General features: G+C 41.9%; 1 protein-coding gene across 1 annotated transcript; it reads right to left on the minus strand.

Annotated features, from left to right (window-relative positions):
• Window positions 1–3,099: 3,099 nt before the first annotated feature.
• On the minus strand, window positions 3,100–14,800 carry chordc1b (cysteine and histidine-rich domain (CHORD) containing 1b). Its single transcript, XM_048238138.1, has 11 exons — window positions 14,609–14,800; window positions 14,095–14,144; window positions 13,945–14,001; window positions 13,593–13,726; window positions 6,975–7,078; window positions 6,736–6,794; window positions 6,560–6,630; window positions 5,599–5,704; window positions 4,422–4,541; window positions 4,010–4,072; window positions 3,100–3,922 (listed from the first exon to the last, which is right to left on the minus strand). The coding sequence occupies exons 1-11, from the start codon at window positions 14,670–14,672 to the stop codon at window positions 3,743–3,745; spliced, it is 1,008 nt and encodes a 335-aa protein (XP_048094095.1). The 5' UTR covers window positions 14,673–14,800; the 3' UTR covers window positions 3,100–3,742.
• Between the last annotated feature and the right edge of the window lie 712 nt (window positions 14,801–15,512).

A 15,512-nucleotide genomic window follows, 5' to 3' on the forward strand; every position in this document is an offset into this window, starting at 1 on the left:
AAAAAATATGTTACAAAACGCCACTTTCCTTTCATTTTGTTATTCTTTTTTGTCTCCACACTGAGAGTCCATTCAGCGTGCCCATTCTGCAGCGGATCCGAAGCGTCACGTTCTTTCTGTGCCAGACAATGGTCTGGTCACTGGGCCCTGCTGGCCAGCGCTGTGTAATTGTGCTCTGATGGCATTTCGGTTTGCAAATCTTCAAAGTACAAAGTGGAAACAGGTTTAGCGGATGAATAGAGCATAATCCTGAGGTAATCTTTGAGATCGCAAAAGGGAAGGTGGAGGACAAGATTAAGCTTTCAACCAGAAATGCACAAATGGACAGGTACGTGTGCGCACACACAGACACACACATTCATGCATGCACACTCCAGCTCACCCACTCTCTGTCTCTCATATCTCTCTCTCTCTCTGTGTGTGTGTGTGTGTGTGTCACCTTGTGTTATGCTGTACTTTGCACACACAGAGATTGCACAGAGAGAGACAAAGACAAACATGTACACACATGCTCTCTTTCTCTCTCTCTCTCACACACACACACACACACACACACACACACAGACAGACATGCACGCATGCCCTAACACACACACACTCACACACACACACACACACACACACACACACACGCACAGAGAGAGAGACAGAGAAAGACTTGTGCATGCATGCCCTCTCACTCACACCTACACACACACACACACAGTCAGACAGACAGACAGACAGACAAAGACGCGTGCGTACATGCCCTCTCTCTCTCACACACACACACACAGACACAGATAGACGCGTGTGTGCATGCCCTCTCGCACACGGGCGCACACACACACACACACACACAGAGAGAGAGAGAGCGTGTGCGCAGGCGCAGGCACGTCACCGGCACCATGGCATCTCCACTGCAGCGTGTCGGCACTGCTGATAATCTCGGCACGTAAGCGGGAAGAGCGCCATGGCAAGTTGGTTATTATTGTTATCATCATAACTATTATCATTATCAGCTGCACAAGAACCAGCAGGTCTTCTTCTTCTAGAAGTCATGCGTCATACAGTCGGGTCGGATCCATGAAGTGGCAGGAAGCGACCCACACTGAATATAAAATGAACAAGAAGAAGAAGAGGAGGAAGAGAGAGAGAGAGAGAAAAAAGGTTGAATCACTCTAGCACTCTTTCCATCTCTTCCACGCCCCCTCCCTCTCTCCCTCTCCCACCACCTCCATCATCATTACCTCCCTCTCTCCATCACGCTCTTCGCTCTTCTGTCACTCAAAACATCGTCTCTCCTCTCTCTTTCTCGCTCTCTCTCAGCCTAATTCATTTTCCAGTGGCTGCGTTGGTTTGTGATCTCATTCGCCACACGCTTTGTTTCTTTTTTATATAAACTCCCCCTTTTACAAACACCTCGTTTCTCTTGCAATCAATCTCTCTCTCTCTCTCACACACACACACACCCACCTCCAATTCATGTTATTTTTTATGTTAAGCACATCACATGTATACCACCCGCTGCCTCTTGGCAAAAAGACAACATCTAGTTATCCTCCATCTCAGAGACAAGGGGCCTGTAGGTACAAAGCAGATAGCTTTACTGAAAGAAATTTGTCCAATCAAAGCCACCCTTTACAGATTCTTGATTTTCACATTCACACACACAGAAAGAGAGAGAGAGAGAGATGCACACACACAAAATGCAAAAAAACGATTTATGTTCCAGTAAATGAAAAGTGACTTGTGCTGCCGTCACCTGGAGAGTTTAGGTAACTACCTATTTGAGGGGATGAGAACAAAGGTTGAAGGGTTTGTGAGGACTAAAGAATCATGATGCCAGAGCAGAGATGTCCATTCCTTCTTCATGTTGTCAATTATCTTATTCAAGTACCTTATTCAGTTACCTTATTTCAGTTTTTTCATCAAAAATGTTTTTATAACATCAGTGACATAACCCCTCTCTTCTCTTGTCACATCTAGATGTTGCATTTCAGCTGCAGGTACATCAGATGTTGTCTGGAATGAACAACTTTTCACCAGACTGATTGTACTTGATATTTAGGTTACTTTTGGCAATATTTATTCTGTTTGATTTTCCGTATGTACTCAGCACTTACAGAATGATAGATAAAAACGTTATTGTCCACTAAATTTACATACACTGGAAATTTATCTTTGGCACTCTGGCAACATAAAAACACAGCAAACAGACAATATACATTAAGTTGACTACATAAGTGGTTAAAAAACATGAATGAATGAATGACAATGTCAATGAACTTGTGTGATAAAGACATCTGATTAACATCACAAAACCCTGATATTGCTGATTTTGAGTTTAACAAGACTTGCCTGTACCCTTGCAGTAAGTCATCTACCTTTGGTTTTGCTCTCTGGCAAGGTCGGTGCATGAGTCATCAACAAGACGAGACTGCCCGGTGGGGACCCAAAAGCTGCTTTCCCGCTTTACCTACTTTTCTCTCTGGGATCTCAAATCTGCTTTCCCCCAGACTATACTCAGACTTGTATCCTCACAAACATTTTGTGGACATCATATTCCCTAAATAACTGCTTAGATACTACACAATGTTCTGTTTCCATCAATTTAGGACATCATATTCTGTAAATAACTGTTTAGATACTACACAATGTTATGTTCCCTTTCATTTAGTGGACATCATATTCTGTACACAACTGTTTGGATACTACACAACATCCTGTTCCCATTCATATTGGGTTTTTGGATCCACAAGACATTCATGCCTAATATTTATTTTTCTGTATTCCTTTTTTGTCAATCTTTACAATGAGGTTCCAATATCACCGTAATACTAAAAATTCAAGGAACATTCAGAGAAATGTGGGTGTGACCTAATTTCACAGAAGGAAATACATACCTGGTGGATGAATGCATACATCCCATTAAATTGAAGGCATACACTACATATATGTAACACTATATTTGAAAACATTAAATCTTTTTGAATCATCATTACTGCAGCTAGTCTATACATTTCTGTATTTTACACATAAGGCATAAAAAAAAAGATCATGTCAGTATTTACCAAGGTAGGTCTGTTTGAATTAAGAGATGTCTTTCACACTGCAGAGTGAGATTATCGTGAATCTTTATTTAAAAATGTTTAATTGGTTCACTCAAAGAAACATACTACTGGAATGCAAACATGTGACATACTCACACTCTCTTCAACCAAATACAGGACATGTAGGCAATGATGGGGAAACACATGGATGAGAAAATGTGACGGTGAGCTAAAATCACGGATAAGACTGACTTCCTGTGGACCAAATCATGGAGATACTGTATGGAATGACATTGGTTTGATTTGCATCAAAAGGTATGATTAAGTAGGAAATAAGAAACATTCCTGTACAGAGTTGATTGTTCCATCAACAATTACTTTCATGCAGTAGGTAAATGCAACACCTTGGATTCTATTGATTTCTGCTTGGCTCCATCACAGAGAACCATGGCAACATAATTATAACAATAATAATCCCTTCCTCCATCTCTCTTAGAAGGCTGGGTCACACTTTATTGAAGTAACTTCAAATACAATGTACTTACGCAGTTTTCATACAATGTCCATCTTGTGCAAGTACATGCAGTTAAAAAAAATACTATCCTCAATCCCGCATTAACCATTAACAGTACAGTGAACTTATTAATGACCTAACTATTCAGTACATCGTACTGAAGGCTACCCAAAATCAAGTGTGCCCAAAAGCTGGTTTAATCACATTCCTCATCGTCGCTGTCGCTATCGCTGTCTTTTGCCTTCTCTGGCTTCTGAGGTAGGGGGACCACCGGTGGAAGGTCAAGTCGAGCCCAGGACATAGGTTCGGCCTTCTTCATAGCAATCTCAATCTTAGCAGCCATCATGTTCACCGAGCTTTTGCTAACGTCAATGACCTGAGCCAGTGAAAATAGAAATAAGTAAATACTTTACAGAATAGGCATTTGCCCTGATATCTTTTAAAAAAGAAAGGATGTTCTTACCCCCCAAAGACTGATCTTCTGCTCAAACTCCTTATCGCCCTCAAATATGACATGAACATTGACCTGCAATGACAATAATCTTCAATATCAGTGTCAATGTCAGTGGCAACACAGCACACTATAAACTTGCACTGCGAGCCACACAAATGAATACTTGACATCAGTTACATTAATAACGTCACTAAAACTTAACATAGTTTATTTGTAAATGATGTGTAAGTGACATTTTAGATTTTTTTCTAATGAGAAACAAGTTCCCTGGTTGCTTTGTGTTCGCTGGTTGTGTTAGTATCATTAAAAAGTCAACTTACTTGCCCATCAAATAACCCAAATATAGGCAATGGTCTGAATTTAGATTAAAGCCAAACAAAATAAATGCCTACTGGCAGCCATTTTGTGTGCAAGCTCTTACCGTAGTGCTGTTTCCCTCCACATAGCTCAGTTCGGGGATGGAGTTTTTGGCATAGACGGAAATTATGACCTGCCCTCCAGTCTGATGCCAATCAAACCTGCACGGTACCACCTTCTTATCCTGAGGTACAAAACATAAAACATCCAATCAGTGCAATCAGCAGTACTATTGGTGGGCAATGTTCATGAAGAGTAAAAAACAAACAGTAGAAGCAGAAAACAGTGAATACATTCTGATGCCATGTGCAGTTGTCCTGGTCATGAAACTGTTGTCCTTGTCAAGTACTTTTAGACTTAACAACAGTACTGAAAGCCTTAACAGCCGTTGAAAACAGTGTTTCCAACTATTACTGTGCATTTGATACATTGGACCTTAATTCAAAATATAGCTGTAAGCAGCAATGAGGGGGCCAAGCTGTTGAGCAAGTTGTCATGACAATGCAATGTTGTTACATTATACACAGATACAGCTTCTATCCACAAGCCATTAGAATGCTGATCGGTCATACTCTTCCACATACCTAATCTCATCAACCTCACACTTCATCAGGGTTGTTCTTTTTTCACTCCCTTTTTTGCATTTGCCACTTGCATACACCCTATTACCCCCCCATACACACAGGTACACCCTCTCCCCCACACACCCCATTACCCCCCCAACACCACATCACACATATAAACCTCCTCCCCCCACACACACACACAAACCCCCTCCACCACACACCCCATCACACATATAAACCCCCTCCCCCACACACCCCATTACCCCCTTCCCTACACACTCCATTAACCCCCAAAATATACCCCAGCCCAAATGAATAATAAGAACAAGTAGAATCACTAATGGTGCCTAGCAGCTTCGCTGCTTGGCCCCCAATGATGGGCAAAGTGCAAAGTCTGGCAAAGAGCAAAGTGTCTTGTGTGGTGTGGTGAATGTTTATGCTCCAGTTCTTGCTAATGGTATTTAATTAGCAAAACGATTTTCCCAAGTTAAATTAGCTTTAGTAAAGGCTTTAAACTATGCTGTTTGCCCATCATGCCCAAAACAAAGAACAGACTCAGAAATGCTAGTAAACGTAATCTTTCCATCATTATAGTAAATAATCATTATAGTAAATACACAGAGACTTTTATTTTGGAAAAAAGCACAAGTTGACCTTCAACCTGTAAGTACTCACACCATCCTTCTTCTTCCACAGATGGTCGCCCTTGGTGCAGCCCTCTTGCGAGAGGAAGGTGTTAAAATCGGACGTTTTCCTCTTGCAGCAGCTCCAGTACTTCATCCTGAAACAATGGAAACAAACAACAAAACATGAAAACAAAAAAACAAAACATAGAAACAAACCAACAAACAAGCAAACACATTCAGCAGAGAGGAAAGGAAAACTGCAGACCATAGACTGTATACAGTCTACGCTGCAGACACACCACCCGGCCTCCACTCACGTCTCCAAGGTAATAATCATACATTCTGAGCACATCATCCAGGCTTATTGGTATGACAGTCATTCAGCTAGCCACGTTAATGGAAGCGGAGCCATTCATATTTTTACCCATTCATCCTCGACTGTAGTCATGGCCCGTCTTAAAGGGCCAGGACCACAGTTTTTTTTCTTTTTTTCTCACAGTTAAAGTTTTTAAACCTCTCTGAAGATCAATTAAAAAAATATGATTGAAGATCCAGAATCAAATACCCACCATCCTAAGACATTTCTTTAAATACAGATCAAATACCCACCATCCCATATTTGATTTAATGTTGTATTATGTTTTATAAACAGTACATTATTATTTTGAATCCCCTTCTTTTGTATTGTTTGGTGCAAAAAAAAAGAAAAAAAAGAAAAAAATTGACATATATTTGTAAATTCTTGTGACGATTTGTTTATACCGAAAATGAGTCTGGATATCAATTAATACGGACACTCCATATGTTTACAGATCTATACATTTGTCTACATATATATAGATATACCTTAGAAATTGTGACGATTTGTCACAATTTGTCTATACCTAAATTTTTGTTTTTAACCTCTCTAGACATCATTTCATATGGACAGCCCTATGTTTACAGCTCTATACATTTGTCTACACCAGTGAGAGTCATTCATCTCTTTATCTCTTCAATTCATCTCTTACCCTTCGTGAAAGATGGGGAATCCAGCATGATACATACACACTTCCTCGTTGCTCTCTGGTCCATTATAGACCTGAAGAGGCAACACAGAAACCAGAGGATCCATTAATATCGGACATTGCTTATCTGGAATCAGTGAATGTAATCTAGAGCAAGAGCTTGTTCTAGAGAACAATACCTTAGTGCAGCCTCCGTTCTTACAAGCGGTTCCAACCTTAATTTCGTCTCCATCGTCATCTAAGCATTAGCATTTAATAAAAATAACAATAAAATAAAAGTGGTGTTATGTACAGTACACACAGTGATTCTTTAACAGCAGTGGCGTTATACACAGTGAAATATATATTGTACATATATTGTTCACAAAACACGAGAAAGCAAAAAGTGACAAATGAAAGAAAGTGAAAAATATTTCACCTTTTTTCTCTTCCTCGTTTTCCGAGGACAGTTTGAGTTTCTCAAGGGATTGCTTCAGCGACGAGGAGACCTTCTGCTGAAGTCTAACCAGGGGCTCGTCACCACTTAAAGAGATTTCACAAAGAACAACATAAAGTTTCGTTAGCTTGTATTATAGAAAATATCAAAAGGTTTTTCCAATCTTTGTTAGTAAAGAGTAACAGATTTGCTCAGGCATGAACAAATGAAAATAATCAATTTTCTCCCAGGCTAGAGTACACTGGTAAAATGACAACATTACATTACATTAGGCTGACGCTTTTTTAACCAAAGCGACTAACAACATGGTAAACAGTAAGTTTTAGAACAATTCTCACAATTTTAGGACAGTTTAAAAAAAACACATTAGAGTACAGTAAGAATAAGTGCGTCGGTGAGTGCTGTATTTTAACAGTTACTTGTCAGTTTAACGGCTGGTGAGTGCTAGGATCAGTAAGACTTGTTGTAAGTGTTGCTATGAGAGTAGATGTTCTCTAAAGAGCTGGGTCTTCAGGAGTTTTTTGAAAGTGGAAAAGGATGTCCCTGCCCTTGTAGGAACTGGCAGTGTGTTCCACCAACGAGGAACAACAGATGAGAAAAGTTTGATTGGCTTGAGCCGCACCGTGGTAGAGCTAGACGTCGCTCGACAGAGGAGCCTTGCGGTCTGGAGGTAGTGTAAGTCTGTATGAGGGCATTCAAGTAGGTGGGAGCAGAACCGAGACTACTTTGTAGGCAAGCGTTAGAGACTTGAATTTCATGCGGGCCGCCATAGGTAGCCAGTGTAGCTGGATGAGCAGCGGGTAACGTGCCCTTTTGGGTTGGTTGTAGACCAGGCGCTACCGCTCTCTGGATCATCTGAAGTGGTTTCACTCGCGCAGGCTGGGAGACCTGTCAGGAGGGCATTGCAGTAGTCGAAGTCGCGGAGATGACTATTGCCTGAACCAGAAGTTGGGTAGCATCTTGAGTCAAGTAAGTCCTGATTTTCCGTTATGTTGTAGAGTGCGAAACGGCATGACCGGGCGACTGAGGCAACATGATCTGAGAAGTTTAGTTGGTTGTCGAGAACAACTCCTAGATTTCTTGCAGTCCTGGTCGGTGAAACAGACAGGGAGTCAAATTTGATGTTGATGTCGTGGGTGTATGGTAGGTTTAGCTGGGATGACCAGCAGTTCAGTCTTTGAGAGGTTCAGCTGGAGGTGGTGTGCCTTCATCCATGTAGCTATGTCTGAAAGGCAATCTGAGATCCGTGCTGAAACCAGGGGTCGCCAGGTGGAAAGGACAGATAGAGCTGTGTGTCGCCTGCATAGCAGTGGTATGAGAAGCCGTCTTGAATGGATAATCTGTCCCAAGGAGGTGGTGTAGATAGCAAAGAGGAGGGGGGCCCAGTACTGAGCCCTGGGGACCCCTGTGGTGAGATGGTGAGGTGCAGATAGCTGACCAAGCCATGATGTTAAACGAAGGCCCTGTGAGGTAGGATTCAAACCAGGAGAGAGCAGCTCGAGATTCCCATGTCAGCGGTATAGAGAGAAGGATACGGTGATTAACCGTGTCAAAGGCAGCCAATGAGTCAAGCAGAATGAGTACTGATGATCGAAAGGTCGCCTGGCTTCTTTTAAGGCTTCTGTTACAGACAGCAGAGCCGCTTTTGGTAGAGTGGCCGCTTTTGAACCCAGACTGATTTGGATCCAGAAGGTTGTTCTGTGAAAGGAAGTCAGAGACCTGTTTGGAGACTGCTCGCTCAATGCCTTTGGATAGGAAAGGCAGTAGTGAGACAGGGCGGTAGTTCCTAATTTGAGCAGGGTTGAGAGAAGCTTTCTTAAGTAACGGTGTTACCCAGGCCATTTTGAACGCTATTGGAAATGTGCCGAGGTTAGCGAGGCATTGATCACATGTGTGATAGCTGGAGTGATGGTCGGGCTGATGGACTGAAGTAGGCTCAGAGGTATAGGGTCCAGCGAGCATGTGGTAGGACGGCTGCATGTCAGGAGTCTGGACACTTCACTCGAGAGAGGGCGTGAATGCTGAAAAAGATGTTCCAGCAGTCCCTAGAGGTTGTAGGAGGAGCGGTATCTGAGTCAGATGCGTTGAGTGGGCATGTAGAGAATTGACTGCTGATTGCCGCCACTTTGTTTGTAAAAAAATGAGGCGAGGGTATCTGCAGTAAGGCTGGATGGAGGAGGAGGCAGTTGAGGGTTGAGTAGCGATTTGAAGGTTGAGAAAAGTTTTCGAAAGTGTCTGTAGCGCTGTTGATTTTGTCATTGTAGAAAGCAGTCTTAGCAGCAGTGATGCTGGCTGAGAAGGAGGTCAGGAGGTCTGGTAGTTTTGAGGTCGTCAGCTAGTTTGGATTTGTGCCATTTCCTCTCCGCTGCTCTGAGTTTGGTGCGCCACGATCGGAGGGTATCATTTAGCCATGGATGAGAATGTTTGGATCGAGCTGGCCTTGTGGTAAGAGGGCACAGCTCGCCTAGACACGAGGTCAGTGTGGAGCAGAGCGAGTCAGTGGTTTCATTAACCTCCAGGGAGGAGAAGGTGTTGAGTGGAGGTAGACCGAGGCAACCACAGAGGAGAAGTGCGTTGGAGACAGGTTCGGATGTTGCGGGCGAACGCGACCATCGGCTGAGGAGCCGGAGGCTGTTCTGTCAGGCTGACGCTTGAACTGGATGAAGAAGTGGTCAGAAAGATGGAGAGGCGTCACCATGAGGGGTGTCTGTGCTGCAGTTCCGAGTGAAAATCAAGTCAAGGTCTTTGCCAGCTTTGTGAGTCGGTGGGCTTTGAACCAGTTCGAGGTCAAAGGAGTGGACCAGGGCCAAAAAGTCCGCTGAGCCTGGGGCGTCTAAGTGGATGTTCATATCACCGAGAACAAGAAGCGGACAGTCATGCTCAGGGATGGAGGATAGCAGAGTGTCAAGTTCGGCCAATAAAGTCGCCTAGTTGGCCTGGAGGGCGGTAGATGACCAGCACGTGAGAGTTTTGCTGGGGCGATCACTGTGATGGCATGGAATTCGAATGAGACATATTTGTTTGAAGGCAGTAGCGGGGTGAATTTCCATTTGTTGGAGACCAGCAGGCCCGTCCCGCCTCCTCGTCCAGATAGGCGAGGGGTGTGGGATAGTGTAAGGTTAGTGGAGAGTGCAGCCGGGGTGGCAGTGTTCTCTGGTTTGATCCAAGTCTCAGTGAGAGCAAGGAGTTCCAATGAAAGGTGGTTGGCATAGCCAGCTATGAAGTCCGTTTTGTTGACTGCGGATTGACAGTTCCACAAGCCCATGGAGAAGGAGGTTTCTGTCGGTGAGGACCGTTTAAGTTCCTGGAGGTTAAGGCGATTTCTGCCCCTTTTGGCATGATGCTGTTTTCTGCAATGGCCGGTGATAACAGATATGGTGGAACGGCACATTTTGCCTTTGTCGGTGCCTGTGCTCGGTGAACTTGCACAGGTAAACTTGCTTGTCTTGACCGCGTCCGTCTTACACGAGGCTGGCTGAACCGAGGGCTGCCGCTTATGCTGACGCTTCAGCAGCCGCCACTAATTTATCAGAACAACATATCTTGTCTCCACAACATTCTACTAAAGAACTCTGAAACACTGGCAGCACATTATTAACACATTAAGGTGTAGGCAAAGATCTTTGATTACTAGCAAGATAGAGCAATGTAATTCGTTACTATGGGAGCAAAACGGGACAGTTCCGGTCTGCATAAGTGGGAGTGTCACCTTACGTCACTAAATAAACTTTCTCTCTTAATAAGCAATAAGAACAGATAAACATAATTGTGTTCACATTATGTATGATACCAATTAATCATTCTTTAGGACATGATATGAATAATTTAATTAGTCATCTGAACCGAGCTAGCTAGCTAGCTAACGCTAGCTTAAAATGCTATACAAGTGGATGGGAGTAGCTATGGCAATACAGCTATATGCGCTAACAAGTGACTAGTAGTTGAAGGACTTCGCTTAAACTTAATATACTGTTGCAAATTCACTTGAGTATAAACTATCCACTTTAACTAATGTCAGTAATGTTATTCAGCTAGTTGTCATTTCAAAGAAATTACACTTCTCTGTTTAAAATGTTACCTTAGCTAAGAGGCTAGCTAGCATGCTAACAACCGGACAGTAACTGGCAGCAGCATGGTCTGATATTAAGTTATTTTATTACAAATCCGAACACTAAAAAATTACAGTTTTAGGCTTGAAATGATCCCAAACACTTACAGATTATGACCAAAATTTCCAAGAAACCCTCAACAAATCCAGAAAGACATAATGACCAATTTATTGGTAAAATTTCACAAGTCTCCATTGACATTAGTGCAAAGAGGGTTTACTCTGGTCTGCATAAAGGGGGGATTTCCCCCCTCCCCCTTGCAATAATCGAACGCGGAAATTGTCGAACGTTTGCGCCTCTCGCTCCGCTTTAACCCTCTCTGGTGTAGGTTTTTGAACATTCTAAGTTCCGCAACAATTGAAGGTTCTAAAATTCTATGTTGAATTCAATGAACCCAGATATTCTTTAGAACGTTCATTTCACAACATTCCCGTCACACCGGTGTGACGGTACTCCTTTAAGGGTTAAAAGCACTGCCCTCGATCTGAAAGGCTGTTGATATTGTAGTTCACCAGCCCATCAAATACACCTCTTCCTTCTGCACTCCAACACTGGAGCACTAGCTCCCCTTGTTGTTGATTGCCTAGAATAGCATATGGCTTCATAAGTCCACTTATTGATTTCCTATTGACAGAGCCAGGGTTTTGCAAAAACACGCACACAGAGCAGACAGCTAAATTCAAAATGAGATCTCCAGCTTTGTCCCGCCTAGTTCTGCTTAATTAACGTAACATTTAGACCAGTGCCTTGTATTTCTTAATTTCATCTCCTCAGATATAGCAATCCTCTTGTCTCAGACCTGGTGCAATTTAAATTAAGTTCATAATCTTAAAGTTGGGTCATTCCACGTCAATTCAACCAGGGCCCACGCACTTAGGTCTAAAAAAATTGTTACCCAGGAGACACACTGTAAAATTACTCTTATGTAAGATCAATACTTTCCAAGATACAGCCAGTTTCACAGGGGGAGGGGGGTGTCGATTATGTCCGGCCTCTTTTTTTTGTCAAAGTTCACATGCCCACAGCGCAAGAACTAAACAATGTAGGAGGCTCAAATTTTGCATGCTGGTACATAAATAGCAATAGTATGTAGCAAAATCGTCACATTTGGTCTGGATAATGCTGCATGGTCATAGCTGTCCCTCAAAGTTGATACAAATTTTATTGGAGTTTTTGGCTGGGCTCTGTTTAAGCCTTCAGAAGACATATTTGTACTCAACATAGGCTCTTGATTTATTTTCCTTACCGAGATAAGTAGTAACACTCTCACAAAAAACAATGAACAGAAAATAAATTCCTTCAGGGTCTGAACAGCAGACCTTACAAGTCTAAAAAATAATTTTGGTTCTCATTTTCAGAGCACCCAAACACCTTGTAGGAATATACAAAGATTTTTTAAATATTTTTTTCTTTATTCTCCATGATCTTTTCTTTTTAAAAACACCAATTTGACTTGTCTTATGCAAATCTTTCTTTTTCACTTTCCACCCTGAACATGGGCAAAATGCACCATTGACATCAATATGTTTTGTATAGAGCTACCACAGGTTACTCTATACAACCACAGGTGGCAGTGTGGTGACTCTATATAAAACATATTGATGTCAATGGGAAAATAAAAAAGAAAGATTTGCATAAGACAGGTCAAATTGGTGTTTTCAAAAAGAAGGGATCATGGAGAATAAAGAAAAACATATTTAAAAATCTTTGTATATTCCCACAAGGTGTTTGGGTGCTCTGCAAATGATAACCAAAATGATTTTTCAGACTTGTGAGGTCTGCTGTTCAGACCCTGAAGGGATTTATTTTCTGTTCATTGCTTTTTGTGAGAGTGTTTCTACTTATCTCAGTAAGGAAAATAAATCAAGAGCCTATGTTGAGTACAAATATGTCTTCAGAAGGCTTAAACAGAGCCCAGCCAAAAACTCCAATAAAATTTGTATCAACTTTGAGGGACAGCTATGACCATGCAGGATTATCCAGACCAAACGTGACGATTTTGCTACATACTATTCCTATTTATGTACCAGCATGCAAAATTTGAGCCTCCTACATGGTTTAGTTCTTGCGCTGTGGGCTTGTGAACTTTGACAAAAAAGAGGCCGAACAAAATCGACACCCCCCTCCCCCTGTAAAACTGGCTGTATCTTGGAAAGTATTGATCTTACATAAGAGTAATTTTACAGTGCGTCTCCTGTGTAACATAGGTACACCTGGTAATTCTTTCATAATTTTTTGAGACCTAAGTGCGTGGGCCCTGGTTGAACTGACGTGGAATGACCCAGTTCTCTTTTGCTATTCTTTAGGATTTAGGAGAAACAGGTCAGAAGTCAGTCAAATAAATGCTTATGTATTTCTGTGAGACAAAGACAAGACTGTCACAGTGATATTCAAGTGGTCAAGTGAGAGAAAAATTTTACAAGTATAGTGTATTGTCATCAAGGACTTGCACTTGAGTATTGACTAGTGAAGCTAACTTCTGAGTTCTTACCTTGGTCGCTGAATAGTGTGTAGAGGTTTGGGGGCTTGTATAAGGCACTCAAATTTCTTTTCGTTGCCTTCTTTCTCTTCAGGTTTCACCGGCTCAGGGGGTTTCTCCTTGTTGTGTGGTCCCTTTGTGCAACCCTTGAAAGAGCATCCAAACAAGCCTTACTTTGGCAAGTTCAACAACCATGTTGACCAACATGTTCACAGTTTCTCTGGAGGATACCAAAGTGTTTGCTATATTAGGCTACTTCTTGGAAATGGCATCAACTAACAAACTACGACTAGATTATTACTTGACAATTTAATAGTAAGCCTACTCAGATGAACTTAAACCGGCAGGAATTTAGCTCTCTTACAGCAAAGCTGAGGAAATCCGAAAAGTCAGTTGTTCGTCGTTTGCAACATGACCAACCCTACAAAAAAAAAAAAAAAAAAAGTAAACAGTAGTTATCTGAATATGCCTTATGACAAATACATTTTTACAAATGATCAAAGTTTTGATCTACCTTCAGTGCATCGTGGAAAACTGGTACACCAGGATGGTATGTACATCCATCTACAAGGAGGCATAACATGTAAGCTTAGCATAATTTGACCTTACCCAGGAGGAAGGAGCAGTGCCCTCACTCGTGATATACAGCACAAGATCAAAAAGCCTGCCACAATCACATTATACATTGAAAACAGAACTAATTAAAAAGTAACGTTATAAACTGATTGACATAACCAAGACGATGAAACATGAGGGGGGCAAAGCATGGTGTCTTGCCTTACGTTAAAGTTGCCCTCGCCAGTGTTTGCTACTACAGCTAATCGAAAACTCCTCTTCCGTGTGAAAAGAATAGCTCATTTAAATCCTAAAGTTAAATTCAAACTGTAACCGATTACTGCGTTAAGTATAGCTAGTCAGCTTACTCAACTGAAATGCATAGGCTGCTGTTGAGCTAATTTATGATTCCCATCACGCTTTTTACAAAACAGGGCAAGCTATCTAAAATAAGGCGTATTTTCTTCTTTTACCGTCAGGATTGTTCTCCGGATCAAAGCGCTGTCCACATCCCTTATTGTAACAAAGGACAGACATGGCAAAAAATAAAACTATATATCCTGAGATACAGCTAACGTTAGATATAATAGCCTAAAAGATCTTCACTGAACATATCAGGAAGTCATCAGGATGCTCGAAGCTTTGCACACTTGGGTAATCTCGAGCTCTCTGGAAAAATCGCGAAGCTTCCGAAATACGCTTCGTGCATTACCGGTATAAATCGTATTATCCGCAATTATCTGCTTGGCCACTATGGTGCGCTCTAGGTTCAGAAATTCAGAAACCCCAGCCCCATCTGCACGCTGTGTATACAGCCTGGATATTTACACAATCTCAGCTTCAACCACATCACGTAGGATATGCTACGATGTTGTGAATAACAGATTATACAAACAGTAGGCCTACTGTGCAAACCATTACTGTGGCACCCATTAGATTTGTTGAAATCTGAAATTAGAAAATATTGGAGTTCAGGCTCCAGTTATTTGCATCTATATTTGACTGGATGTTTTTGCAGTGTTATGCCTATAAATTACCAATCTCGCAAGGGGGATCTGATACCGGTTGGTGGCACTGGTTCTGGCTCTGACACATTATGGTATCAGAAGTGTGAAGTAGATGACGACACTTTGACAAATCAAAGATCTAATTAAAAGGCTACAGCTAGAAGAGTTCATTGCTCACCTAAAGTGTATTCACCTATTAGCTGGTTTGATTATTGAGCTCAATGCAAACTGAAATAAAACCATGCCAATCTCTAGGTATGGTGAAGAGTAGGCTATGCGATGACATGGGGCTATTTTAATTCCAAAGGCCAAGGGAACTTTATCAGGATACATATCCTTGATCCATGAAATAACTGGCCTTTAAAAAATA

This window comes from Alosa alosa, chromosome 2 (genome assembly GCF_017589495.1).
Source record: "Alosa alosa isolate M-15738 ecotype Scorff River chromosome 2, AALO_Geno_1.1, whole genome shotgun sequence".
NCBI lineage: Eukaryota > Metazoa > Chordata > Actinopteri > Clupeiformes > Clupeidae > Alosa > Alosa alosa.

Coding starts and splice junctions, on each gene's coding strand:
- chordc1b (XM_048238138.1), bottom strand. CDS start 14,672: ATGTCTGTCCTTTGTTACAATAAGGGATGTGGACAGCGCTTTGATCCG. Junction 7,079..13,592: donor CACACTATTCAGCGACCAAG/GTAAGAACTCAG, acceptor AATCTCTTTAAG/TGGTGACGAGCCCCTGGTTA. Junction 5,705..6,559: donor TTCCCCATCTTTCACGAAGG/GTAAGAGATGAA, acceptor CCATTGTTTCAG/GATGAAGTACTGGAGCTGCT.